At 34.1% G+C, this 28,000-nt stretch overlaps 2 protein-coding genes across 2 annotated transcripts in view; one reads left to right on the top strand and one right to left on the bottom strand.

Moving 5' to 3' along the window:
• The first annotated feature begins 1 nt into the window (after position 1).
• LOC128179449 (probable ATP-dependent RNA helicase DDX56) lies at positions 2-9,647 on the top strand. The gene is made up of 17 exons (XM_052846879.1): positions 2-158; positions 378-539; positions 1,105-1,188; positions 1,466-1,539; positions 1,735-1,905; positions 2,042-2,132; positions 2,283-2,347; positions 2,528-2,632; positions 3,359-3,430; positions 3,912-4,031; positions 4,445-4,564; positions 4,828-4,928; positions 6,624-6,697; positions 6,969-7,058; positions 7,399-7,504; positions 8,985-9,097; positions 9,516-9,647. Exons 1-17 carry the CDS (start codon positions 102-104, stop codon positions 9,591-9,593), a joined length of 1,683 nt encoding a protein of 560 aa, XP_052702839.1. The 5' UTR covers positions 2-101; the 3' UTR covers positions 9,594-9,647.
• Positions 9,648-10,989: 1,342 nt separating this feature from the next.
• Positions 10,990-28,000, bottom strand: part of LOC128179445 (26S proteasome non-ATPase regulatory subunit 1-like) — a 109,086-nt gene continuing 92,075 nt past the window's right edge. Inside the window, exons 23-30 of the mRNA XM_052846874.1 lie at positions 27,738-27,854; positions 25,015-25,117; positions 18,720-18,889; positions 16,772-16,948; positions 14,537-14,686; positions 12,810-12,860; positions 12,194-12,269; positions 10,990-11,232 (exon numbers count right to left, since the gene is read on the bottom strand). Of these exons, the coding sequence (XP_052702834.1) occupies positions 11,162-11,232; positions 12,194-12,269; positions 12,810-12,860; positions 14,537-14,686; positions 16,772-16,948; positions 18,720-18,889; positions 25,015-25,117; positions 27,738-27,854 (915 nt within the window). The 3' untranslated portion in view covers positions 10,990-11,161. The remainder of the gene's footprint in view (positions 11,233-12,193; positions 12,270-12,809; positions 12,861-14,536; positions 14,687-16,771; positions 16,949-18,719; positions 18,890-25,014; positions 25,118-27,737; positions 27,855-28,000) is intronic.

The following is a 28,000-nucleotide window of genomic DNA, read 5'->3' on the forward strand; positions in this document are numbered from 1 at the left end:
TTAAAACAGCATGTTGTTCACTTCCGGTTGAATGAGAATCAAAACAGTGCCATGTGATAGATAATGTAAAGTCGCTGTACACCTACAAGAATTAATTCACGATGTCTGAAGACACTTTGTCTTTTCATGAGATGGGTCTTGATGACAGGCTTCTTAAGGTGAATAATTAAATCATTACGATGTCTTTAAAAACTCTCTCTTTACCACTCTAATAAACTGGTGTAATTTATTTACAGAACTAAAGAAGTTTAAATTCTAATTTTATTTCTTATCATAGCTTTTTATCTCTGACTTTTAATCTCTGATTTTTGAAAACTTTTTAGATAAATAAGTTCTTACTCTATGTACATAATTTAAATTCTGTGAACTGATTTTAGGCAATTTCCCAACTGGGTTGGTCTGAGCCAACACCAATTCAGGAGAAAGCTATCCCACTTGCGCTTGATGGAAAAGATATATTGGCACGGGCAAGAACAGGATCAGGCAAGACGGCTGCATTTTGTATCCCAGTCATACAGAAAATACTAACAGCTAAACAGGTACTATAGCTGGGTTCGATCCATACATTTGCAACTGAAAAATGACTTATTTCATGTTATTTGTTTTTATGGTATTTTTTAAACAGTTGGAGCGTCACTCACTTGAACACAGAGATCCCAAAGATTTATTTTTTCAAATTGTATGACTATTACCATATAGGAAATCTTAAGTGAATACAAATAGTTTATGAGGCTCTGTGCACTATATTTAGGAATCTGCATGGACTCAATTGAGGTACAATTGCAGATATATAGTACTGTTCTACTAGTTAAAGAAAAATTTTAATTTTAGACTTAGAATTAAAAAAAATGAATGAAAGACCAGACACAGTACACTCCTTAAAACTTTTATCTCTGACTACCCATGCTGAAACGAGTATTTATGACTTGATGTCTGTAAATGTTAAGGTTAAATGGAAATAAAAGATGTAGGTCAAGATCGTGTATGGAGTTCAAGGTCAGATTGATCATATGGGATTGGTTAGAATTCAATGTCTTTACACCCAGGAGCATGACGATTAACACTGATTCCATATTGTGTTTATTTTTTTTTTTATTTATATAGACAAGTAGCACAGAGCAATGTGTCAAGGCATTGGTCCTTACCCCTACCAAGGAGTTGTGTCATCAAGCATACAGAAATTTAATGGTAAGAACATCTTATTCGTTGTAATTTAACAGTTATAAAGTACAAAAATGAATTTTAATTTTTTCTGTGAAAGCCAACGATTCCACATACCAAGTACATGTACATATTTTAAGGTATTACATGTATTATTATCTTAAATCGCATGAAAGTAACACATTTTTCGCAATTAATTATAAATTTACTAGACAGGTTATAAGAATTTAAATGGTTTTAAGGTGTATATGACCACATACTGAGGTGTGACAGCTCATTTTACATGTTTTATTTTGTATTATAGGACCTCACATCAAGCTGTTCCAGAGAAGTGAAAGTCCTTGACATTTCACCCCAGGTGCCTCTTCCTACACAAAAGTAAATGAAAGTCCTTGAAACTTTAACCCATGAACTCTTTTCCACACATTAATGAGAAAATATCATATCATAAAGATGAAAGATCTAACTTGTAATTTCAAGAGAAGATCCATACTATTTGAACATGCAACTTATTCTAGGCTAGTCAACTTACTTGTTTACGAGGAGAATTAGAATATGGATTTTGTTTGATAGGCCCATGTTGATGGAGAAACCAGACATCATTGTTGCCACGCCTACCCGAGCATTGGCCCACATCAAAGCGGGTAACCTTGACCTCAGACAGTCACTGGAGTTGCTGATTATTGACGAGGCTGACCTACTTTTCTCCTTTGGATATGAGGATGATGTTCGAGGAATTCTTAGGTACATACACAATCCATATCTTGGTGTACAAATAAGCTGTAATAAGTCAGTTATTGGATAGAATCGAGTGAAATCTTCTGTGGATTTGAAAACTTTAAGTTGTTTTTTATATTTTTTTCAATCTGTATTTTCCCAGTAATCTTCCAAAGATATACCAGGCCTTTCTGATGTCGGCTACACTGAGTGAAGATGTGCGGGCCCTGAAGAGAATGGTGCTCCATAATGCAGTGAGTGTAATGGAAAATATATGAGAACCACAAATTCAGACTATTTTGTATCAGTAAACTAAAAAAATTAAATTAAGCTATTTTTGAGTGAGACACAGTTTTATTTTACATGTTGATTATCAAATTAGCTTTCTTATTTTTACCTTGTAGGTGATTTTGAAACTTGAAGAATCACAATTACCTGAGGCATCACAGCTGACTCAGTATCACATAAAGTAGGTCAAAGATAAAAGTACAAATAAAGAGTATCCATTGAAAAAAATACATGTACAATATGGCATTTTATCTTTCTGATTATGGCAGTCCAAAAGTACATGTACAACCTTTCTTTGTGTCTTTATTGGTTTGTTGATTGAATAACCGATTAATTGATTGATTGCTTGATTTTTCCCTAGGTGTGAAGAACAGGATAAGTTTACATTGGTGTATGCTTTGATGAAGTTAAACCTACTTCGTGGGAAGTCCATCATCTTTGTTAACGAGGTCAATCGTTGTTATAAGTAAGTTTTGCTATCCTATTTTTGAGTGCCAGTTGAATAAGTACAGGCAAACCTGCATAGAGCAATGTCTGTTTCACAAATTTTCCTAATCATATTTATCAACTTGAAGGTTTTTTAAATATGCAATACATTGATTTTGTAAGTTCCATAGGGATGAAATATCCCCTGATTTGAACAGAGGGCAATAGCTAGAGGCTCAGTTGTATGACCAATATTGCCCTTACCCTATCAATTGTGAAGAGTTTAACTTAAAAAAAGTATTGTACTGTCAGTGCTAGTTACTGGTCTCTTAGACTCTTTTTGTAGATAGACTTATGATAGCCCTGTATAATAATTTATGGTATATGTGACATAGGCAGGAAGAAAAATGAGATAACTATTAATATTTTGAAGTCTTGCACTTGTCAACGAATTCTTTAATTGATGTATTATTTACGTAGAATATTAAATGGTGTATAGAAGAATATCCTGTATTTCTAGGCAATTGAGATATGGTACAAGTAATAGATACTCTACTCTTTCTCTTATAATGAATGCTTTTAAAGAGGGCTACATAAGTTTTAGAACTTGTGCCCAATCCCATTGTTAGATAAATTCAAACCAAATCAAAACAATGCTTTTGAATGTTATCTACACATGCCTTTGTACATGACAGCGATGTGTATCGTACTTACATGTATTGTTCTGTTGAGAAGTGAATATTCTATTTCTATTTTACATTTTCAGGTTGAAGTTATTTTTGGAACAGTTTGCAATCCCAGCTTGTGTGTTAAACTCCGAACTCCCAGTCAATTCAAGGTACTGAATGCTTTACGGTGGAGGACTAGGTTAAGCTTTGATCTGGTATTGCCCTTGTTTTTACAAGATATTAAGTTTCCATTAAGTGTCCTCCTTTGTTCCAATGAAATGAAAGGCCAGCTTTAAAAAAAACCCTTTTTGTTTACCCTCTCTAAATTGACTGACGTGAGAGTACCAGACTGAAGATATTTTTATTAACAATCTTGACATATTTCTTTTATAAAAAAGAATTCCAATATGCAGATATATTTGCTAGTTTTTGGCAAAACTTAATAAAAAAAATCCTTTCCCTGCCTACCTCCTCAAAGTTTAAACAAAGAGTTGTGAAAGGCCATACAAACATTTTCTTTAAGATGGTCAATACATTTCATGTAATATAATTGCTAAGAAATCTGTTGAAGACCTTTGGGCCTGTGGTTTTCTTTGCTTTAGTTATGACATTGGGAGAAGGGTTACTATAGCACCTGTCCATATTTTTCAGATGCCATATAGTTAACCAGTTTAATGAGGGTCTGTATGACATCATCATTGCTTCTGATGAAAATTTACTGATGGATCCAAAAACAAAACCATTGGATCCCGAGAAAAAGAAGGACAAAAAGTAAGAGTTCTCCCCAGTGTAGATCATTTGCACACCTGTAACAGTATAATATTTAAATTCTGTAACAGATATTCTATGAATGAATGGTCATTTAATAATATAAACTAAGATGTGGGGTTAATGTAATTTAAACGAGATTGACACGATAAAAATATTTTTGTGAATTTTTACTGGTACATGTACTGTATATTGACTAATTCACACATCTGATTAAAGAACATATTTGTGTTTCTGAAATGATACTCATTTGTTATCAGAGATTCTCATAAATAAAACATGCTCAAATATCCACTTTGAAATTGGGCTGAAAATAGTTTCTGCATTGGTAGTACATGTACATGTAGTATCTGAGCTATTTCTAAAATTAGGTCAGGTTTTGTAATAGAATCAAATCTATTTTCCTTATCTTGTAGACGAAAGAAGAAAGACAAGGAGTATGGTGTGTCTAGAGGAATAGACTTTCAGAATGTGTCCAATGTAATAAACTTTGACTTCCCTTGTGATGTGGATACATACATACACAGAGTTGGCAGGTGAGAGATTTAACCTGCTCATCTATACAGTTATCAGTATGAATTTTTAATCCTTGCATTGCAATGCAGGTATTATGCCCTTGCAACAGATTTAAAGGAGCTAGATGAATGTTAGTGAGTTACGAGTTATTTTGAAATAGTTTGGAAATTAGAATTAAATATTAGAATTTACTCGACTCAAGTAAGTCTTCTCCATTTGGCAAGGAATATCAGTGCATGCATTTGTTTTATCAGTGTATATATTTGTCCATTGCTCTCTGTAGGACAGCCCGTGGGGACAACCAAGGCAGTGCTCTGTCCTTCGTCAGTGTCAAGGACATGGACTTGTTAGTGGAGGTGGAGAAGACGCTCTCAGAATCAGGCAGTGAGTACACTCATCATAATGAACACAGAGTCAAGCATTGTCTACACTCATCACAATTAACACAGAATCAGGCAGTGAGTACAATCATCACCATAAATACAGAATCAGTAAGTGAGTAAACTCATCACAATTAACACAGAATTAGGGAGTAAGTACACTCATTACAATTTACACAGAATCACAAAGTGAGCATACTCATCACAACACATAATCAGGCAGTGAGTTCACTCATAACACAGAATCAGGCAGTGAATACACTCGTAACACAGAATCAGGCAGTGAGTACACTCGTAACACAGAATCAGGTATTGAGTACACTCATAACACAGAATCAGGCAGTGAGTACTCTCATAACACAGAATCAGGCAGTGAGTACTCTCATAATACAGAATCAGGCAGTGGGTACACTCATAACACAGAATCAGGCAGTGAGTACCCTCATAACACAGAATCAGGCAGTGAGAACACTCATAACACAGAATCAGGGAGTGAATATACTCATCACATTTAACACAGATTCAGGCAGTGAGAACACTCATAACACAGAATCAGGCAGTGAGAACACTCATAACACAGAATCAGGGAGTGAATATACTCATCACATTTAACACAGATTCAGGCAGGGAGTACATTCATAACACAGAATCAGACAGTGAGTACACTCATAACACAGAATCAGGTAGTGAGTACTCTCATAACACAGATTCAGGCAGTGAGTAATCTCACAACATAGAAACAGGCAGTGAGTATACTCGTAACACAGATTCAGGCAGTGGGTACACTCATAACACAGAATCAGGCAGTGAGTAATCTCATAACACAGACACAGGCAGTGAGTATACTCATAACACAGAATCAGGCAGTGAGTACTCTCATAACACAGAATCAGGCAGTGAGTACTCTCATAACACAGGAACTGGTAGTGAGTACTCTCATAACACAGATTCAGGCAGTGAGTACTCTCATAACATAGAAACAGGCAGTGGGTACACTCGTAACACAGATTCAGGCAGTGGGTACATTCATAACACAGAATCAGACAGTGAGTACTTTCATTAACAGAATCATGCATTGAGTACACTCATAAACACAGAAACAGGCAGTGAGTACTCTAATAACACAGATCAGGCAGTGGGTACACTCATAACAGAATAAGGCAGTGGGTACTCTCATAACAGAATAAGGCAGTGGGTACTCTCATAACAGAATAAGGCAGTGGGTACTCTCATAACACAGAATCAGGCAGCACGTGGGTACACTCATAACACATAATCAGACAGTGAGTACACTCATAACACAGAATCAGACAGTGAGTACTTTCATTAACATAGAATCATGCATTGAGTACACTCATAAACACAGAAACAGGCAGTGAGTACTCTAATAACACAGATCAGGCAGTGGGTACACTCATAACAGAATAAGGCAGTGGGTACTCTCATAACAGAATAAGGCAGTGGGTACACTCATAACAGAATAAGGCAGTGGGTACTCTCATAACAGAATAAGGCAGTGGGTACTCTCATAACACAGAATCAGGCAGCACGTGGGTACACTCATAACACAGAATCAGGCAGTGAGTACAATCATAACACAGAAACAGGTAGTGAGTACACTCATCACAATTAACACAGAATCAGGGAGTGAGTACACTCATCAATAGCTCAGTGACACATATTAAATCCTATTTTCCAGCTGAGGAAGACAGTGTTTTTAAGCCATACAACTTCAAAATGGATGAAATAGATGGATTCAGATACAGAGCTAAGGTAGCTAACTTTGAGATTGGAAGAAATGTTGATTTTGAAGTACACTGAATGTCTTAATTAGATGTTTTGGTCAAAACAGAAAATAAATTACTGTAGAGATTCTTAATCATACATTATAATGTCTAATACATATATTGCAGAAAGCCATTGTATATAATTAAACATTGAACATTTTAGAAACTACAATGAAGATATACGATGATACTTGTATTATTTAATGTATAACTGTTAATAACTGAAATTCAGTGTAATTGAAATGTTTCATCAATAGGATGCCATGAGGATGGTGACAAAAACAGCAATACGAGAGGCTCGACTGAAGGAGATCAAACAGGAAATGTTGGCCTCCAACAAACTGAAAGTAAGGAACACAATTCATGCTTGAATCTAATAGCTGCAGACTTTATTGTTACCAGAGTTTAAAAGATTTGAATGTTTGTCTGGTATGCAAGCCTATATTAAAGTATCATGGATCTGTGAAATTCAATCATTTTATATTCAAATGGAATTGATAGGGTTTTTTTATGATATAATATGTTGGCCATTGATAATTTTTTTGGCACCAAGAAAGAATGTTACATTGACGTAGAACTATCAAGTTTTTTTTATTGAAATCTATTGAATTCTAGAAATACTATGCTTATCTGGTTCATTTACATTAATGATTTCAATGCATGTATGTGTACAATTTAATTTTATAGACATACTTTGAGGACAATCCACGAGATCTACAGGTCTTGAGACACGACAAAAGTCTTCACACAGTGAAAGTACAGAAACATCTCAAAAATGTCCCCGATTATCTAGGTAAGCAATTAAAAAATTATCCTTAGTACCTGTATATGATGACATCATGCACGTAATATAGGTACCTTAATGTCGCGTGTATAACACACACTTTTTTTCAGCCAAAATTTGATCTAAGGTGGGGGGTGCGTGTTGTACATTGGACTAAAATTTTACCCCATTTTTTCAAGCCGTGATTCTTGATACCAGGGAATAGTGACTGTCGATATAGCGTGTTATGCAAGTTGTATGAGTGTATACTAAATTTACAGCATCAGAAATACCTTATTCTTAGTTTTATTTTCATGTATTGAAATATTTATCCTCTCTCAACAATATTTTTTGCATCAAACAAGTTTAAATTTCACCAGTGTATTCGCCATTACGTAAGCAGTCACCTGTTGACTTTGCGTGTTGTCAATGTTTGTTTTACAATTTCTGGTGTCAAAAGCATGCACCTGTTTTGTGTCTGACTTCACAGTTTTGAAGTGCATGTAGATAAGCAATTATTCTGATTTTATTAAACTTGATTACTTTGTGTCCAGTTATGCAGTTAACGCGATAGCTTAAGATAGACACTGCTAAAATAACATCGATTATTTGTACGACTTGATAATGACGATATACGACATACATACGTTTCTTCACAATGTTTATTTAACAACAATCAAAGGGTTAGACTATAATTAATTAATTAAATCATTTCTTATGATTTTGCTTTGGTTTATATCTGCAAACATTTATTATTACTTTTAAGCATTAACCTCGCTTGCCATTCTTCTCTAAGTATGATGATCTTCAACTTCTCCGCTGTTGTATAAGAAACTCTTGAAGTGTCAAATGATATTTGATACCGCCCATGTAAATCATGCCGTCCTTTTTAAGTAAAATTGTTAGAACTTTGACTCTAATATCGCTTGGGCCATGTTCTGATCATGAAATTACAGTAATTACCCTTGGTTATAAGATTATCATTAAACATCGATAGTAATTTGGAAAAATGGCGGTCGTCGATTTTCATCGTCTGTGCTATGTTCCGATCACAAAATTGAAGAAATTGCACATGGGTTATATAATCATGAAACAATGATTGTTTGGGGGGAAGTGTTGGCATTTGATTTCGCCATTTTTTGGGTGCGTATTATACATAGGACCTGCTCTTTTTCGCCATTTTTTGGTCAAGTTTGGGGGTGCGTATTATACATGAGTGCGTATTATACACGATACATTACGGTAAATTATTTATGAATTAGAAAATTAAATTAAGGATATCAGTTCTTTTGAGAACTTCAGGATAGCCAAACAATTCCTCACTACATGTATATTCACCACTTTATGTATTTAACATGGTATTAATGAACTTAAGTTCTATGATCAGATAAACCATGGACTTCATGTTAAGCTTTTAGGGTTATGGCATCCATTAACTCCAGAAAGTTTTTCTATTTTTCAACTACCGGTATATTCTTAACATTATTTAATGAAAATTTCTCTTTTGCAGTTCCTCAGACTCTTAGACACATGCGAGGTATGTCAGACAAACCTTGCAAATCAAAAGCAAGGCGGAAAAATATGGCACCCAAAGGACCCACAAAGGCGGAAATTAAATACAAGGTGGGCGGAAATGTAATTGAATCAGTGAATTTCTTGGAAATCCAAATTTCTGGAATTTGTCTGTACCCTCACCCACCCACTTGATGATAATTAAGGGGGTTGATGTTAATTAGTGAAGAAAATCTTCAGTGGCCCCCAATTAATGTAAATGACACCACACAGTCTGACTCTTGACAGTCACAGATATTACAGCTAGAATGCCATATTACTAAAAGTTCTCCAATTATAGAAATTCTAGTCTCGTAATCTCAAATCGGGTTAAGCTAAGGAAAAAAAATATAACTGAATTTGATAATATGGACATTAAATTTAAACTTAACTAAATAAACTGTGTTCAAAACACCTAACTCACAACATATTCGTTGTTCAGAGATTATACTTTGGTTTGAATGTGCAGTGTATTTACTTTTTGTTACAGAAGAGGAAAGCAGATCCCCTGAGAAGTTTTGAATCAGCCGGACTGGTGGGAGGGGGGAAGAAGAAAAAGAAGTCATAGTGTGTAATGTGTACTGATGATAATAAATGTTGATTTTGTTGACATAACTATTGATTTTGTTCTGCTGTTATCAGTATTTATTATAACAAAGTATAAACATGTAATAAATCTTAAAAAAAAACCCAACCCAGGCACTTGCAATTGTAGTACATGTACCGGTAGTTGGGGCTATATGGACCGTGGATATCGGCCTGGGTAGCTCAGTGGTAGAGCTCCTGACTAGAGTTGCAGGGGTCCCGGGTTCGATATTTATATACTCATTCCTCCTCTCCTACTACACAATAGTAAAGCCTGGATAGATAGAATCCTGCACAAAGCCTGCCACTGTAATTTATTTCAAATGTTGCCTATCGGGCCAAAATAGAATTGTTTGTTTGGAATTCCCCCCCGCCTCGTTGAAATACCCCATGGTAGTAAAATTTTAATAGATAGAAATTATTTTTATATGGATATTTTTATTTTTCACCATTTTTACATTGTTAAATTAAGTTTGAAAAAAAAATCCAAATTTCCTCCCTCATGGGTCTTTAAACCTCACAATTTTTTTTTTTTAATAAGGATGGCCTTAGATAATGTATTTTTTTCAAAGCTCTGTACCTTCAGGAAAATTATAATGTAACTGAATTTTATTAATGAATAAGAAATAATTCTTTGACTTTTATGAGGAGATCAATATTGGTTGGGGGTTAATCAAATCCAATGAAGCCTGAAGGCTATGGTAGATTTGAGTACCGAGTGTGATTGATCTTATTAAAGTCAAAGAAATGATTCCTTATAACCTATATTTAAATTATTTTTTGATTCGATATTCCAAGTACAGTTTAAATAATTGACATTTTTTACATTAATTTCATCCCGCAAACCTTGCCAGTGTCCCAATAGCGCACGTTATTTGACATGCATGTCAATTTTTCAAGTAAATACATGTACTGGTAATGAGAAATATTACAGGTACACGTACCACAATGGCACAAAGCATTATCACATGATGCCATTAAACACGCCTTTTATAGGGTATGTGCTCACAATGAGACTGCACTGTGACTAATTTAGCGAAAAATGTTCAAGTAATCTGCAATTTGATAAAGCACAAGCACTTGGTGAATTTCTTAGGAAGCAATATTTTGAATCCTTTTTTGTACACAGATGATTTGGGAGCTAAATTGTTGTAGAAGAGAATGGTATTTTAAAAATACTTGTCTATTGCTTTTTTCATTGAAAGTGAAAAAGGTTGCAATTTACAAAAGGGAGGACTCCATGAAACCTTGTTTTATTATTTTCCAGTACAACAATAGTAGTATTACTATAGGTTTTAGTCAAGCACCTGTGATCTTATGGAACATTTCTCATCTTTAGTAATGTATTACATTCATGAAAGTAAACAGTAACACATAGACTAATGTAATTGTTTAATTTTTATAACTGATTCACAAATACATTTAAAATGTAAGAAACAAACATTCTGTCACATGATGAGGGCCACGCCCCCTGTTTACAATGTCAAAGTTTTCACAATATCAATTCCCTTTGTTGTTGCCAGGCAATGGTAATATTCCACATCTTTGACCTCAGTCCTCGGTCCACTCGAATGGCTCTGGTGGCTCGGGTTCATCTTCCTCCTCAATCTTTGGTCCTCCAGCTGAAAACAAAGGGTGCATTGTTAATTCTTGCAGTACAAACTATCTCTTATTTTAATATGCACAGAATACTGTTGTCGCCATTTATATCAATGTAAATATAGATCTTAATATGGACACACATTCCACGGTCCGTTTGAAATACATGTATATATCTAAATCCACCTATATGAACTGACTGTACAGACTACCTGCCACTAGTTCTGTCTCTTACCTTAGATAGTATGCCCCCTCCCCCTATATCCATATAGACTACTGTGGAATCATTCGATTTCATGGTGGCTCAATTTTATTGGAATTCGTGGGCACCACTCACCCACGAATTAACATCCTCCAGGAATAAATAAATTAGGACTGTAAAGTCCCAACGAACCTGTTAAATTGAAGCAATCCACGAAAATTGGCCCCCACGTATTTTAATGATTCCACAGTATATCTACCTGCTTGTAATACTGTTGTCTCTAATACATGTACCAGTATATAGATAGCGCGGAGCATGGGACCCCCATCCCAGCCTCCAACAATATATTTAGATCCCTGATCCCAGAAAGGTAGATAGAACAGCACGCCCCGTCCCCCCTACAATAAGTCCAACTCATCTGCATTCAGAGTAGCCATAGCCAAGAGCCATCCCCAATGCCATGACCACACTATCTGCCTGCCACTGGTTCTGCAGTCCCAAAAACATACTGTAAATATACTACATTTGGCTGTGTATTCTATTTAGCGCTTTTGGCGGAATGCAGCTTCTGACAAATCAAGCACATTGCTAAATGCCATGCATATACTTGTAAGAATAGTCACATTCAAGAATACACTAATTCAAATCCACGCCAAGTTGTTCAGAAACTAATTTCCCCCAAATATCGTACACGTCAAATATAATATGTTTACAGTAGATAACAAAGACCACCCTTCCCAATATTTCTAGCCCCACCCTGGTGACATGAGATGACAGCGTACCTGCCACTGGTTCAATGATCTCCTCCTGTTCTCCTGGTTTGTTGTTCCTCAGCAAGATAATGCCTCCATTAAACACCTACATCAAATACAAAACAGTTCAAATTAAACCTTGTGCTGGTGCATTTTATTCATGACCTTTCAACATAAATGTACGGTACATAGATGCTATAGGTATAAAGCTCTGATCATGAAAATTTGTAGTGGCAAACTGATATTATGAAATAAGGTTATCGCAAATAAGAGTTTTTTTCCCCATTATTTAAATACATATTGCAAATGCCTTAATGTGTGTTTATAACAAAACAAAGGAAAGAGCCTCCTATTCCTTTATTATTATTACAACAGATAATTATTGGACATCTAAGTGTGGCATTATTTGTTTTGAAAAACTATGCCTCTTTCTTAAAACAACTGGACTGCCTATAGTCATTGCCATTTATTACGCAGCATCGATTCTCAATTTTTTATATTAAAAAAAAAAGCTAGATACAGCCCTTTTTTCTCTTAAAAAAACCCCCCCACAACAAAGACTTTTCCAAACCCACAATATTTTTTAAAATTCTAACAATGAATGTTTTTTCCTAGACGGATATACGATATGTCTACATTTACTTACGTCTTTCACAGGTACATAACGGCTTCCTTCTGGCATGACCAACACCTTCAGCTGAAGCGAGAAAACAAAATATAAAAATAGTTTAAGAGTTGCTGCTCTTGAAAAAGCTATGCAACTTTGATACCTTTACAGAGTAACCTAACTTAATCAAAACCTGTGTATTCTGTTCCACTGTTAATTGTGACTGATTATTGTGACTGTTTAGCAAAGTCTACATTTGCCTTAATAACCTGCCTCTTATTTCATGGATATTCCTTCCCTTAAGATGTTCGAATACAAGATAAGTTTTCCAAACTAAATTTCATCTTTATAATCTGATACTTTTGACTTTTAATATTGAACTGTCATGAATCCATGAAAAAGGATATCACAAATAGAATATTTTCAATTATATAAGTTTGATATTCCAAATTACATATCGAATTCCACAGTTCATATACTGGGTAATAAAAATCTTCGCCACAATTTTGTGGTATCTGAATGTCAAATATTGTCATAGCATGATATTGTGAAAGTGGATATCAAAGATGAAATCTGTGTTCATAATATGTATAAGTAGTTGTGCAAGATCTCAAGTACTGTGATTTCATCAATATTCGTTGAACACCAATTTTCGTCGATTTCGTTGTTAAGTTGATCCACAAAATTAAATGTTCATTGAAGTTCAATTTCAACAAACATTTTGTATTAATACGATCATTGGCCACGAAATTACGTATCCTTGAAACTGTGGTTTTCAGAAAATCCACGAAAATTGATCCCCACGAAAATTAATGAAACCACAGTAACTTCTGAAAAATAGTGAATTGAATGCTTCTTATAAACTGAATGCATTTTTATCATTCCTTGTACATGATTGTATTTAAACTGAAACAGAAATATTTTTTCCATGCCTTATTCCTGTGAACAGAAATCCTCAATCAGAGACCAGATTCTGGTTCCCAATTAACCGGTTGACGTTTGCGCTCGTCGAGACATTGGGTTCAAACAAATTCACCCCTTTAATGTCCTCAGTGCCAGTTGTATATTGTACAATAAGAGTACATTTGAATGTCAAAGCCCAGAAATGCTTAAAACTTATTGTTTGTTCTGCACAGTAATTGAGTTTGTTCAGATGAACCCGATTACTCCCAAGAACGAAATGAAAAAAAGGAAAGAATTATATTAACCGCTTTGGAGGCAGAAGTGCAAAATACAATCATTCACTAATTTTTCTGAAGCCTCACCAGTATCTCAGTTGTATCTTATAATTCTGATCAAACAAATGAAATCAAAGTTCATAAATATGTGCACTAGTTCGCATTCATCTGCAAGACAGTGTGATTGGGTGGGTGGTCCAATACTTTGTTTTTTAAGTCTGTATGATTCTTGGTGCAGAAATGATTTTTCTTTTTCACGCTTTGATCACACAATACCAAAACCTTCATGAATCTGAGATTACGGTGTTTTTTTATTCTACAAAGTTTTTATAACAATTTCATAAGGTTTTATAATTTGTAACCCTTGAGTTGTCTTGTTTTTTTTTTAAAAGAGGGTGAGTGGGGAATTTCTTGCAGACCAACATAAGAACTTTTTCTCTAAGGTCTGGAATATATTCGAGTTTCAATTCAATAGTTTTCAAAATGTCTCTATAGCAGGATTTCATCATCTAGCTCCTGGCCTTTCAGTTAAAGTGTGGAGTTATATTTGGTCATCATCACAGTGTGTGGTTATAATTTTCTCTTTACCTGAGCTTTCATGACTCGGGCGGGATTATCCAGCATCTGGAAGTTAGCTTCTGGTTCTTTCTCCTTCTCTGATTTCTCTTTGTCCTGTTTTTCTTTCTCTCCTTCCTCTGTCTCCATTTTCTCCTCTTCTTTCTCTTTCTTTTCATCATCCTGTAACATAGAAAGCTCCATCTATAGATAAGCAATTCACTGAAATTCTCTTGGACATCTCCATCTATCCTAATCTCCTGCTAAGAATAATACATCAACAGAATGTGGGATTTTGTTCACAAATTTATCTAGATCTAACAGTTTTCACTGAAACAAGAATAGATCACAATAAACAAAGTGAACAAAAAGTCATGCATCAATTTCCAACAACTGGGATCCAACTATTTAATATTATCTTTTTTTCCAGTTTGAAGAAGCCTAAAACAATAAATATATTCTTTAAATAATATATGACCTTGGTGCGTCCTTGATGAATTTGAGACTTTGACCTTAACTCTTCATCACTGACCTTGACTTTTCAGTTTATAAATAACCAAGAATGAAGTTTCAGTGCCTCTTTTATGCATATCACCATGCAAAAATTGAAGACCGAGATTCATACTCATAGAGTTCAAACAGAACTATCATGCAAAATATGAAAAATGTAATTATCAAAATGAACAATGAGTTTAAAACATTTAGTTTTGAACTTGCTGTCCTTGAAGAAATGCTTGTAAATGATGAAAAATGCAATGTCATGAAATTTTTGAAGACCTCAATCTTTTCTAATGGGACATTTCTGAGCTTTAAAGTAAAAGTCCACTTAACCAAGTTCTGTAACTCTCTAGAACCCAGGCAGATGCACCATTGTGTAAGTGTTTCATACACAAATGTAATTAACTTTTCATCTTTCATTACCTGCAAGCTGCGCATTTTTATCTCCCTTTCATTTTTATTTTCCTTTTCAAAAGAGAACCCCCAAAGAAATTTTAACAGAAACTGACATTATTTACCTAATCCTCCAGTATTTTGACAACTAGTGATTATTTTGTACTTATTGTGACTGGAACTTTGCTGTTACAAATCAACATGTCTATTTTTCTTACAAGTAATTGTACATGAACACATAGCAATAAGATAGAAATGTTCTGACAAGAAAATCTTTTCTTCTGAATCCATTTTATATACTGAACACCATACTTACTAGTGCATTGCACAACTACATGTACATAAACTGACCAACTTACAGTGTAATTGAAGCTGACGTCAAAGTTTAATGCTTAATTTACAAGTGTTATCCAATTCACAACACATTCATATGAGTCATTTCATTTGCTATTTAATAAGACTCTTGATTGAAATTGAAAACGTTACCTGAGCCAATAAGAGGACTACATGCATATAATGCAAATAAAAAGTTCTATATATATAACAATACTTCATTTAATGATAGGTATAACAATAAGAAATATCAATTCAAAATGTCAAAAGGAAGAAATTAATACTAATTTCTATGATTTGATGCATCAGAAGCCAGTAAGATTTTTGAGCATGACAAACGATTTATCAATTCACGTAGGTGGGCGAAGGGCTATAATTATATTTTTACCTGCTTCACTGCATCCCAGTAGGATAAATTCTAATACAGCATTTCTCATTTTGATTCACCAGAAACCATAAACATGGTAACAATTTGATCTGAAATTTCTCAACTATTTTTCCATTAGTTGTGTTACGATACTTTACTAATTAACTAATGAAAGGTAACAAATACTTCATCTTCTGTCTTAACTATCATACCTATTCTTCTGCTTGATATTTTGACCTTTTTCTCCCTTTACATTTCACCTTGTGAATATGACTTTCTTATCACATGAACTTTGACCTACCATATCCATCAATTTTTCCCTCACAAAACACATGCTTTTGCTACGGTCATCAACATTAGATTTGACTTTGAGATAACAAGCTTATTAAAGTTGACCTAATACATCCCTTTTTTCCTTCTATATTCTACTTAACCTACTTCTATTTGCCCTTAATTCTGTAAAATTTGACCTTGAGATTATGACCTTGTCTTTTCTGCTATGCCTCCTTCTTCTGTCCCCCCTTAGAATTATGATCTTTACCTTATTTACCATTTTTTTAATTACTACATCCATTTTTTCTTCATTTTTTTCCCTCCTGAACCTACTTCTGTTTGCCCTTCATTTTGTTGTTGTAAATTTGACCTTTAGATATGACCTTGACCTTATTTTGACCTACCACATCCATTTTTTCTTCATCTTTCTTCTTCTCAGCCTCCTTCTTCTTCTGTTTGGCGGTGATGCTGAGGACCGCAGTGAGGACCTTCTCCTTTGTCTTCTCCTTCTTGTCCTCCAGGGGCGGGGGGTAGGCGTACTGTGAGGGCTTAGCATTGGAGCGGAACTCCAGCTTGGGCATCTGAAATATACACAATTATATGAATGAAACTATTGTAACTCTGCAAAGAAAGTCTTTGATTTATACAGTCAATCAAATATTTCATCAGTTCTTTGAAATCAGTTGGAGTCTAAAATCTTTGATCCCCTCCTTTCTTTCCAAGGATTCTACTTTTTTGAATACACATCTGCAACATCAATAAAAATAAAAACACATTTAGCTATCTACAGTGAAGTATGATCGATTCATAAAAATGAGGAGGAAGAGGGAAAATAAATCAAAATCTGCGTTAAATAAGCATGGCCAGCCCCAATACTATCTGAGAATACATGTGGAAAATGTCCATCTATCGTAGCAGGAAATGTTTTGATTTTTTTGTAGATTCGATACTCTGTAAATGATGGAAGTTGGAGTTTGGAGTGAGTAAGAGTAAATGTTGTGTAGCCTTGGGGTGCAGGTGGACTTTCTCATCTCTCAGCTAATTCCACTGGATCTGTAAATCCCCGAATTTAACTGCATTTGTTTGGGAAAATCTTGTTCTTTCACACCCATGCATAAAGGCCTCTAAATAATTACTGCTTAACTTGATATTAATTAAGGGTCCTTGACCCACTTTTGAAAAGTTTGACACAACAAATCAAACTATAAATAAGTTTAATAGTAAGTTGTAAAAAAACCTCTTTGACACAGACAATTTATTTCAATTGGATAGCTCCATCCAACCCATTTATTATTCCATGTTTTTCTGAATGCCAGGAAATTTGAACATAATGGCTTCAGTCAGTGTTTTTCTTCCGGTCACCATTTACATGTCCTGCCATTCTATGTGATGTGGGTGTACCGCAGCCTCACTCTGGCCAGAGATTCACTCCCTCCACGTCAAAATAATCGAAGCATTCATTATTCACTCCAGCCAGTTAAGTGAACGATTGCAATCTATTGTTTCTGCGATGGTCGTTACCAATGGTTGTCGTCCAATAGTCGTTACATAGCAGTGGGACATGACAGGGATTTCCTGTATGTAGGAGTCGGCCGTGTGTGTGTAGTTTGGTCCAAGGTCAAATTTCTCCTATCATAACCACACCGCAGATAAATTCATGGAAATTGATGCAAATCAAAATCTATGACTATTTGTGCATATGAGCCATTGATGAATTGATAGTCATTTTGTACATTTCGTATTGTAAAATGTTTAAGATAAATAAAAAGGCATTATGCTTCCTCAGTATGCACAATAATAGGATGGGATGAGGTGAGGGGTTTGCAACTTTACAGATCAGTACCTTATAGTGTTGTGCTTGATTAATATGCACCATAATTCATATTTTCTTCACAACCTATTTTGAGTATCCTATTTTATAAGAGAATGTGTTTGGGTGAGGTTAGGTGAGGGGTTTGCAACTTTACAGATCAGTAATGTTTGATGTATTGCTTAATTAACTTTTTGGCCATATATCTTTATTATAAAGGCGTGTGGGATGAGGGATTTAAATATTGGATAACAATGGATTGATCAGTATGAGCAATCAAATTGCCTGATATTCAAATCTTTATTTTTTTAATTGGGTTGGAGGTGGGTGCAAGCTAAAATACAGGTAATTTAGTGTTTTGCCTGATCAGTATACCAAACATAGTACACAAATACACAAGTACTTGTTATTTGTACTGACTGCGATCAACCAGTATAAACAATAATATGTACTACATAGTACGCATATACATTATAACATTAAACAATGGTACACAAGTAAATGTGATTTGAAAAGTACAAGAATTTGTGACTTGAACTGACCTTGAGATCCTCGTTGAGCCCCACGAGGCAGGTGGGTGTGAAGGCCATGGACAGGAACAGGGTCAGAGGGTACCAAAACCAGAACTGGGTGAAGACCAGCATCCCGACCACCCCCTCCATGTTCATGTGACCGGTGCGCGACTGCAGCGAGATCGTCATGTTACGGCCCCCTGAAACAGAGAAAAAAGGTTGTCCAGTTACAAGGTCAATTATTTTATCAATTTCATTAAATAGCATATGTCATGATTTTGTGGAAAATATAGCAGGAAAATAAAAATGTCAAAAAAAATATTTCATGTGAAAAGTAAATATTTTTTGAAACTCATGCATATGCTCCACTGTGGTTTCAGCATTGTATGTTGAGCACCAATATTAGTGGTTATTATTTCTGAGCGGAGGAAGAAAAAACAAGACCACCTTTGTAATGGCAGACTCACTCTGTCATCGTCATAAATTGACTTATACTTTTTTTGAAACTATGTTCCGTTCAAAACCCATGAAAATGTATGCCCACCAATATCAATGAAACACAATACATGTATATGCAATTCAGGTCATTCCATTGGATCTGATTTGTTATGTCCAGTGGGAATTTATGAATAAATATTAACAGTACTCAACAAGTGCTAGTGATCTTATTTATGGTGGACTGTGGCCAAACATTCTCACGCTGCAGTCCTCTCCAGGGGAAAAAAATGGCTATTTTAATATTTCATTGTAACATTCATTGTCACTTATTGATAGGAACTGCTAGAAATGGTGCCAAATCTCACAAACTCTTTCTTAAAATGGACATAATGATGGTCATAATCTCTATCAATATTGCCAGCAAAGACCAAGAAATTATGGCATAGTGAAACACATAAAACCACAGAGACCACAATTGTTTTTTTTTTAAATATTGGAATGTAATTAATGCTCCACAGAGTAAAATCACAACTACTGCTCCAAAGTAAAAATTTCTACTGGAGACCTGTACTTGTGATTTTACTCTGTGGAGCATTAATTACAGTCCAATATCTTATTAATAAACATGATATATCTTTTTTATATATCTGTGCAATGGTTCCAGTTTAATTATGAGTCATATTAGTTGTACCTTAAAGTTATTACATTTACAACACAAGTTGTTAGACTTACAGAGCATTTGTACAGTATGTTATTACATGTATTTATTATCAACTACTGGTACTATTCTAGACCTTATATTGACTATGTTATTACTTTATAGTACTTATTCTATGCCAATTAGTTCATGCCTTGTAAAACTAATAAAGTTAAATACAATTCCTGAATAATAATTGACCATTTTGTAAAAAAAAAAAAAATTAAAATTGACAAAATCTTATAATCTTGTTGAGCAAATCAATTTTTAGAAAGAGGAAACTCTTGAATAACAAATTCTTATTTTGGTTTTAAATCAATAAATTCTTAAGTTTCATTTTGTTGAAAAGAAACAAAATGAATGAAATTCAAAACTGTCAGAGATAACTTATTTCTTCAGAAAACACGAAAATTCAGAATTCCTGATAAAAAGAAAAGATGGCAATGTCATTTTTAATCTGAAGAATTTTAAAAATTAATCACAATATACAAGTAATTTTCCAATCTAACACATAATTATTATCACACAAAATCTCTTATTTTGTTGTTGTTGGTACATGGCTATAATAAAATACCGAACCAACGAACCAAAATGTAGCCGACAATCTGAAACCAATTAATGCGTTTCTACACTGACTTCTGTTTTACATCTCAAATTGTCTTTTTATTATCACTGGCAACAAAATTCATCGCGGCAAATAAAAAAAAAGAAAGAAAAAAATTCTTCCGATGTCTAGAATGTTCAAAGAGACAAAGAGCATGGTTGCCCAACCCCAACGCTGAATTCCACCGAAATTCTGATAAACAACACCCCCGGAATAAACGTGTACAAATTCAGGGGGAGCCGTCATACAATCGTGCAAAATTATCTCCAAGACATCACAAGTTTGCTCCATTCTGAACGATATCTAAGTCTCAATCTTTGAAAATAAATGGCATAGTCTTGTTAATTTGGTATCAAAACAACTAGCTAGCTCTTCCTTTTCTAAAAACAAAATCCCCCAAATAATAAAAGAGGGAAAGAAAAAGGTTCAATTTCATTACAAAGAAAAGATACTCAGGTCATTTTAAAAAATCTTACAGTTGTTGTGGTTTTAAAATTCTTGAGAAAAAACTATAATAATTTCAGATTCCAACTGAGAATAACATGCCACAAACTATAATATTGAGTCACTGGGATGATTATTCGAGATCTTCAAACACTTTCTTTGAAAACTGTAAAGTCAGACAAAATATAAAACCCTGACTGTTCTAAGAATTTAGGTGGTAATTAATGGGCTAGAATGACATTTCTTCAATCAATTTGCAAAGATTCACAGCATAATAAAAGTGTCTGATTCTTTTAACAACAAAGTATCAATTTAGCTGAACAGATGAAAGGAGAGGGTTCAAGTTTTTAGTACTGCATAAAAGTTTTAAAGATTTTCATCTCCTCATCATCTCATCTTGCAATAAACTTATATGATGCAGCATTATCTTTACAGCATGGGAGGTCTTTGTTTGTTTTTCTCAATCATTATGGCTTCTTTAAATATTTCTTTATTCTTTATTCTAAACATTGCTTTAGTATATTACCTGCAATGTGCACAGCATAAATATATATATATATATATATATATACCGGTATATTTGTTGCAACTGCACTAATCTAATGCTCAACAACAAAACAGTTAAGACATTTCTTTGCATGGTGAGATACTGAATATTTCATATTTTAATTCATCTTAAAAAAAATAGATATGTTATAGTTGGCTTTAATTGAGCCCTGCAATCAGCTTCTTTAATTGACCAATGAGAAGTACGTCAGTATAGAAAATTAAGAAAAAAAATAAGAAAAATCCAAAATGTTGTCCAGTTTTTTGTATCAAAAACTGCACATAGAACTTGTATGCAAAAGAATTCTACTGATGAAATAGCTTACAACAATCATTGTTTAATGTTGGAATTTTTTTTCAAATGAATTGAACATTTGTTTTGTGTTATATAAATAGCTAAGGAATGTAAACAAATGTGGGTTTTGTGAATGAACACAAGGGGTGAATTATCTCGATTGATGAAAGCTTTTTAATGCTATGTTTGAAAATGTTTAAGAGAATTTACGCAAATGTTTAGCGAGATAGATCTGATAAGTTCTTATCATTATATAGATGATTTGAATTCTATAAATATAAAACATTTGGAAATGTTTCCTGTAGGAGCTGACTTGATTCCACAAAATATATAAATTCAATGGATATAAATGATTGATAAAAATGAAAAATGAAGTCCAATTCACTTAAATCAAGAACTCGCTGGATAACAGAGAAATGTTTCCTGTTAAGTGATATAGACATGCTTGATAAAGTATAAAGACATATTACATATACAATTTGAAGAACTATTGAGGAACCCAAAGATCAGAAATCTTAGATCTACAAAATACATTGCAACAGTTAAAAAGAACAGTGTCAAAAATACTGAAGAAAAATTCTGCTGACATGCAGAAAATATAATATAGGATAAAAAAAAACCCAACCATCTTTCAAAGGAACATTAAGCATACATTTATCAGTAAAAGAAAGTTGTGGCAATTTCATGAGAGTCAGCCATAAAATATGAAGCTTGTTTTGGGAAAAATTTGAATGCATTACACCCATCCATAAAACTATCACATTACTATTACCCTGCCTGTGTAATGTGAGGGGATGGCCAATTAGCAAACAATACGAGAAAGGAGCCCCGACCAATTAACCAACACGGAAATTTCCGGAACACTATTGCACCTTTTAGCCTCAGTATCTGTTAAACTAAGGGAATCACCTATATACTTAAGGGAACATCGTTACACTTGAGAACAAATAAGTATACACCTTCACCCACCTGGTCTGTAGCACGCTCAAACTAAAATCAACGAGTCTATGGTGCTTTTTCTATTAAGTGTTTATTGACTGAAAACCGTAACATTCAATTTTTTTTTTATTTTGCACTCCAATGGAGGGAGACTTACACAGATGATGCTGTCTTAATGTGTAATAGCGTTACTTGCCTGAAGTGGCTTTAACCACTGATCTAAACTATCAACTGCGAAAGAAAACATACAGATTCTACGTCAACATATAAGATTTCTTAGTCATTTCGTACTAATTTAACTGTCTGATTTGGCCCCCCCTAAAATCCCAACAATAAATCTGTAAGCACTTAATATTATTGTTTGATAATTATGGTTAGTCACTGTGCAATTGCGGAGAGGACGCAAAGTGACAGATTGTCTAGGTGTTTTTTGTTTACATGCCGTGAGATCACGCACGTAAATAAACTATTTTTGTAAATGATTCTTCATGCAATATGTTGATGACATAATTATAAGCTACATGGGATATCCTTAACATAGGAGCTTGTTTGAAAATTTGGTAAATCCTTCAACAACAAAGAAGCATTGCGACTTTCTTGATGCCCTCTCTGCGATGTCTACATGCTTCTTGCAAATTTGTTTTCAACTCGAGAACATTGAGCCCTCCTTCAGCTTGCATGAAAGCTAAATTCTGTTACTGTATACCAAGAAAACCACGGTTCAGATCTGATGATTGCGTGATCATCATTTTAATATAAAATTTGAGAAAACATTGGCAGACAAATTATTGTTTGCAGATAAATTATTGTTTGCATGTGTTTGGTCTGACTAATTACTCATTTTTGACGAAAAATTTGAAAAGACCTAACATTTATTTCCAATACGCAATATGCAAATGTAGTACCAGACTTGAACTAAAAAAATCTAACTTTAAAAATGCAAAATTCACAAAGAAACAACATTCAGAGTCTCAGAAATAATCAGAAATTTTTGGAGAGAACTGTATACAGAAAAATATTTGCTCCTGTTTTATTTTTGCCCCTTTTGACTTCATTACTAGTGGGTGAATTTTAGACTGGGCGAATATTAATTCAACTGTCTCAAATTATCTCTCTGTTTTTGGGCGAATTCAAGGTGGAGCAGAACTATTTGGAAATGTAGAACTCAAGGGTGAAAATTACACGAGGCAAAACTTACCCTGTAAACAGTAAATTTTTTAAAAAAAGAAGGTGAAGTAATAATACATGTATATAATTTTGCATTGCTATAATCTACAAAAGTACATCCATTGCAGCAATTGACATGCTCACATAAACCCAGTGTTGCTCAACCAAATGACACCCATTATCAGACCCCTCATTTTTCTATCTCTGATTATCACTGCATGAAGATCTTGTTCACACATCATCTCATTTTTTCCTATAAGGTCAGTCTACTCTATCTTCCATCATCTTGTCCTACTTTTCTAAGGGGAGTTCGAACTTGAAAAGTGCAATATCATATTCTCACACGCTGCACCTCGCAAATGCCGTCTTTCATTGGGGTCAGTCAAATCCCTGGTACATAAAATAATCATCGAAAATATCTCGATCCTGGATTTTTTCCCCACAGAAACACGTACAAGAAGTCAGAAAGGGCCTATGTGATATCTGTTGAGGAAATGGTTTTATCTCCCAGGGCACCTGCTACTACAGTCTCAGAGCCATCAGTAATTTTTTCCCCCTCTCCCTGGTATTTGCCAGGAAATCATACATATCACATTCATGAATCAATCTGTCAGATTATAAAACATAGCGATAACCAAACCACTGCAGTTCCCATCTATTGCCCCCCCCCCCATTCAATTTTTGGCACAGAATTCTCTCCCCTTTTCTATTTATTTTTAACACTCAATCACTTCTTTCAGCGTTCAAAACACTTCTATTGACTTTTAATGAAGAAATAGAATACGTCAGCAAGACTGCAACACAGATAAAAACGTGATTCTGATCAAGCGTCTCTCTTTATTATCTCCAAAAATATTTATCCTCTTTGAGAGGCGGGAAAAAATTGATTTTGTTTTCTAAGAAGAATGGCAAAAAAATTTATTGTCCAATCAAATGGATACTTTAGATAAGATTGATTGAGCTACAGAAAAAAAAATCGAAGCTCTTAGGATACTAACATTGAAGTTCAGAATTTTCAATTTTGGTCAATTACACAGCTATAAAAGAATTTTTATTGGTATCTTTTATTATGTACTCTATAACATGCCATTCATGACGATATGAATTCATTGAAACAGCCAACCAACGGAAATTTAAACTTATGTTTGCCTTGATTTCACAATATTTGTTATCCAAATAAGATTCTCTCTCTCACCTGCGTCAATAATTCCTTGGGCCAGGATTGCTCCAAACTTCGCCATGACATCATCGTGTTTGTCGCTTATAATCTTAGAGTAAAGGCTTCTATAGTGGGCAACCTATAAAATAAATACAACTTTAAGCAATGACACCGAAATTGAAAATTGCATGCATCAAGAAGACCCAGACCAACCTTCTAACTTATTTTAACTATTTTCTAAATTGTATATTAAAAAATGAAGATCATATTAAACATTTACTGTGGTTTCTCATCAATATTAGTTGAATACCTATTTTCAGGGACTTTTTTGTTGAGTTTATCAACAAAATTAGATTTTCATTAAAGTATGATTTTTAATAACAATTGTATTGATATATGGTGATATACATGGTCTATGAATTGATGTCTTCTTGAAACTGTTCTTTTCATTACATCCATAAATATCGATGCCAACTAGTATTGATGACACCACATTATTTAGAAAATAATATTTGCTATATGACTTAACTGTGGGATTGGGTATGACTACCTGACAGTATTTGACCTGTAATACCTTGGGCCATTTGCTCATCACAGCTATATTGGTCACCCTTTGTGTGCGACTTGTTGACTGTCATACCTTAGTTCTCACATTAGTGGACAGGTATTGACAAAGATCACTGCCAAAAGGTGCAAATGATTCTACTCCGTCTACCACAACCGGCAAATTATATGCTTCTCGTTAGCACAGACTAATCAGAGCAGCTGACCTTGGACCAATCAAAAGCTAACTAATATGAATTTTATTATTCTATTAATATATACACTGTTTTACATGTACTGTACTTATTAATATGGTGACTTTCACAGAAAGCACCTACACTCAGAAAAGGAAACTAGGATGAAAGAGGATTCCGTTGTCATTGCATTTAATATCCAACATAAAAAAAATCGCACACTACTGTATACCCGTTTTTTTTTTCTTCGCATGTCACAAAATTTGCAAAAATGGGGAAAATATGTAGTATTTTTAATTTGCGTCAATCATATTTTGCAATTTTAAAAGTTCCTTATAGAAATGATACAGATTATAATTTCTGCACATTTAATATTTTAGGAAAAAAGCAAAATCAGATCATCGTGAAAATTAACGAATATAGGGTACGTTTTCTGTGGTCTCAGTCTCACATATTTTTAAGCTACAAAGCCTTGCAAAGAAGAAATTAATTACATGTAGATTTAATTTCCTGTTATAAATACCTTTTTATCATTGTCAAAAATACATGTACTATGTAATTTAAAATACATATTCCAAATTGGTAATTTTCTTAGACTAAATTCAATTTTGAAATTAGTGTTAACGGCCAATTTTCTAAGGGTGAGTGCACAACATTTTCTGCTCTTATTTTACACAATCTTTGATTTGATTGGCTAGCGGATGCACTTCCTGCTCGATAACGTCCGCTTTGATGATATTGTTCTTCCTCAGACACCTCAACAGAGAACCCCCAGGAAGCCGAGATAAACCTGCCGCACGGAAAATCTCCATGCACTCTTTATTTCATATTTCAAAAGGACTCTCCATGATAATGAAGGGCATGGATATATTGCTTTTGAGAAACTTCAAACATTTCTTGTTGAAGAGCATGGATGTAAAGCAAGATGAGCTGATAAAATGCTTCAATTTCCTTAGATCTTTTAGTGGCAGACATTTCATTGACCCACAAAGTGTGAAGTCTCTCATCAAACACTTCAGAAAATGGAATATTTTTTTGCTTGCCCCCAAGAGTTGCTAACTGTCCATCAGAAATTACTCATAACCGAAACATGAATTATCAAAGAATCACTTGTTAATCTATAGAGACTCATTTGTGTACCCAAAATCAAACAAATCTCTTTAATATTTGAGTAAATTTTATCAACACAAAGTTCAGATGTTAAGGTAAAACATGAAATTGCTGTACCATAACTGTATAACTTCAGACATATTTAATTTATTAATGTGTTTACCAAATAATATACATGTAAATCATAATTAATTAAAGTAAATCTTCATAAATCACCAATGTAATATGTCTTCCAATTACTAAATGTTAAACTACCATTGAATGGAATATTACGCTCTGACTCTATTGTCTGCCCTTGTTTAAAGAGCAGATAAATCTGAACACTGGCATTTCCCAAGTTTAGCAAAAATTTTCTATCTACATTATTCTACCAACAGAAAAATAGTATGGTTTGAGTCTAAATACCTCTTGCTAGAACACTTTTTGATATAAATGTTGTATTAAGGATATGACCTTGACCTTGGACTATTTGCCCTTGAGCAAGGTCAAGACACACCTTTGGGTCATTCAACAAACTTTGAGTCAGATATAAACTTCTTCTGCTGTTGTTTCTTCTATTAAATATTGTGGATTAGACACAGAGGTGGTCAGATTAGTCAAACATCCATCATCCTCTCTAGTTTTGTTTGCAATGGTTAAAAATTCCAAAATATACCTTCATATTTTTACTAATAAATTGTTAATCTCTTGTTGCAACAAACAGCTGAAAAGGGTTTCTATTGTGACATATAATATGTTTCCCTCCTTAAAGCGATTTTACTTTCTTCAAATTTATCATTAACTCATATATGAAAAATAAAATATCATATGTATTACCTTAAAGTCACAAATGACTGGCAATGACCTTTACTTGTACATTTACCCTTACAACACCTTTATCTGCATCAGGTGCTATAACTTTGTTGCTATTACCTTAGGGCAGGTGTTTTCATTTTGTTGTACAAGAACCAGGGCTGAGGCGATCAGTGCACCTTGACGGACATAGTTCACGGGGTCATTGGTCATTGGCTCCAGCAGATTGAGGGCTTCCTGTTACAAGAAAAAAAAGATACCATTATATCACATGACTTAAAAAAAAAAACATGAAAAATTGGTCATCAGATCCTGCAGAATGAGGGGTTCCTGTTATGAGAAAAAAATGTACATGCACTGTTACATGATAAGCATGAAAAACA

This window comes from Crassostrea angulata, chromosome 4 (genome assembly GCF_025612915.1).
Source record: "Crassostrea angulata isolate pt1a10 chromosome 4, ASM2561291v2, whole genome shotgun sequence".
NCBI classification, from domain to species: Eukaryota; Metazoa; Mollusca; class Bivalvia; order Ostreida; family Ostreidae; genus Magallana; species Magallana angulata.

Coding starts and splice junctions, on each gene's coding strand:
- LOC128179449 (XM_052846879.1), top strand. CDS start 102: ATGTCTGAAGACACTTTGTCTTTTCATGAGATGGGTCTTGATGACAGG. Junction 1,189..1,465: donor AAGCATACAGAAATTTAATG/GTAAGAACATCT, acceptor TTTGTATTATAG/GACCTCACATCAAGCTGTTC. Junction 9,098..9,515: donor AGGCGGAAATTAAATACAAG/GTGGGCGGAAAT, acceptor TTTTTGTTACAG/AAGAGGAAAGCAGATCCCCT.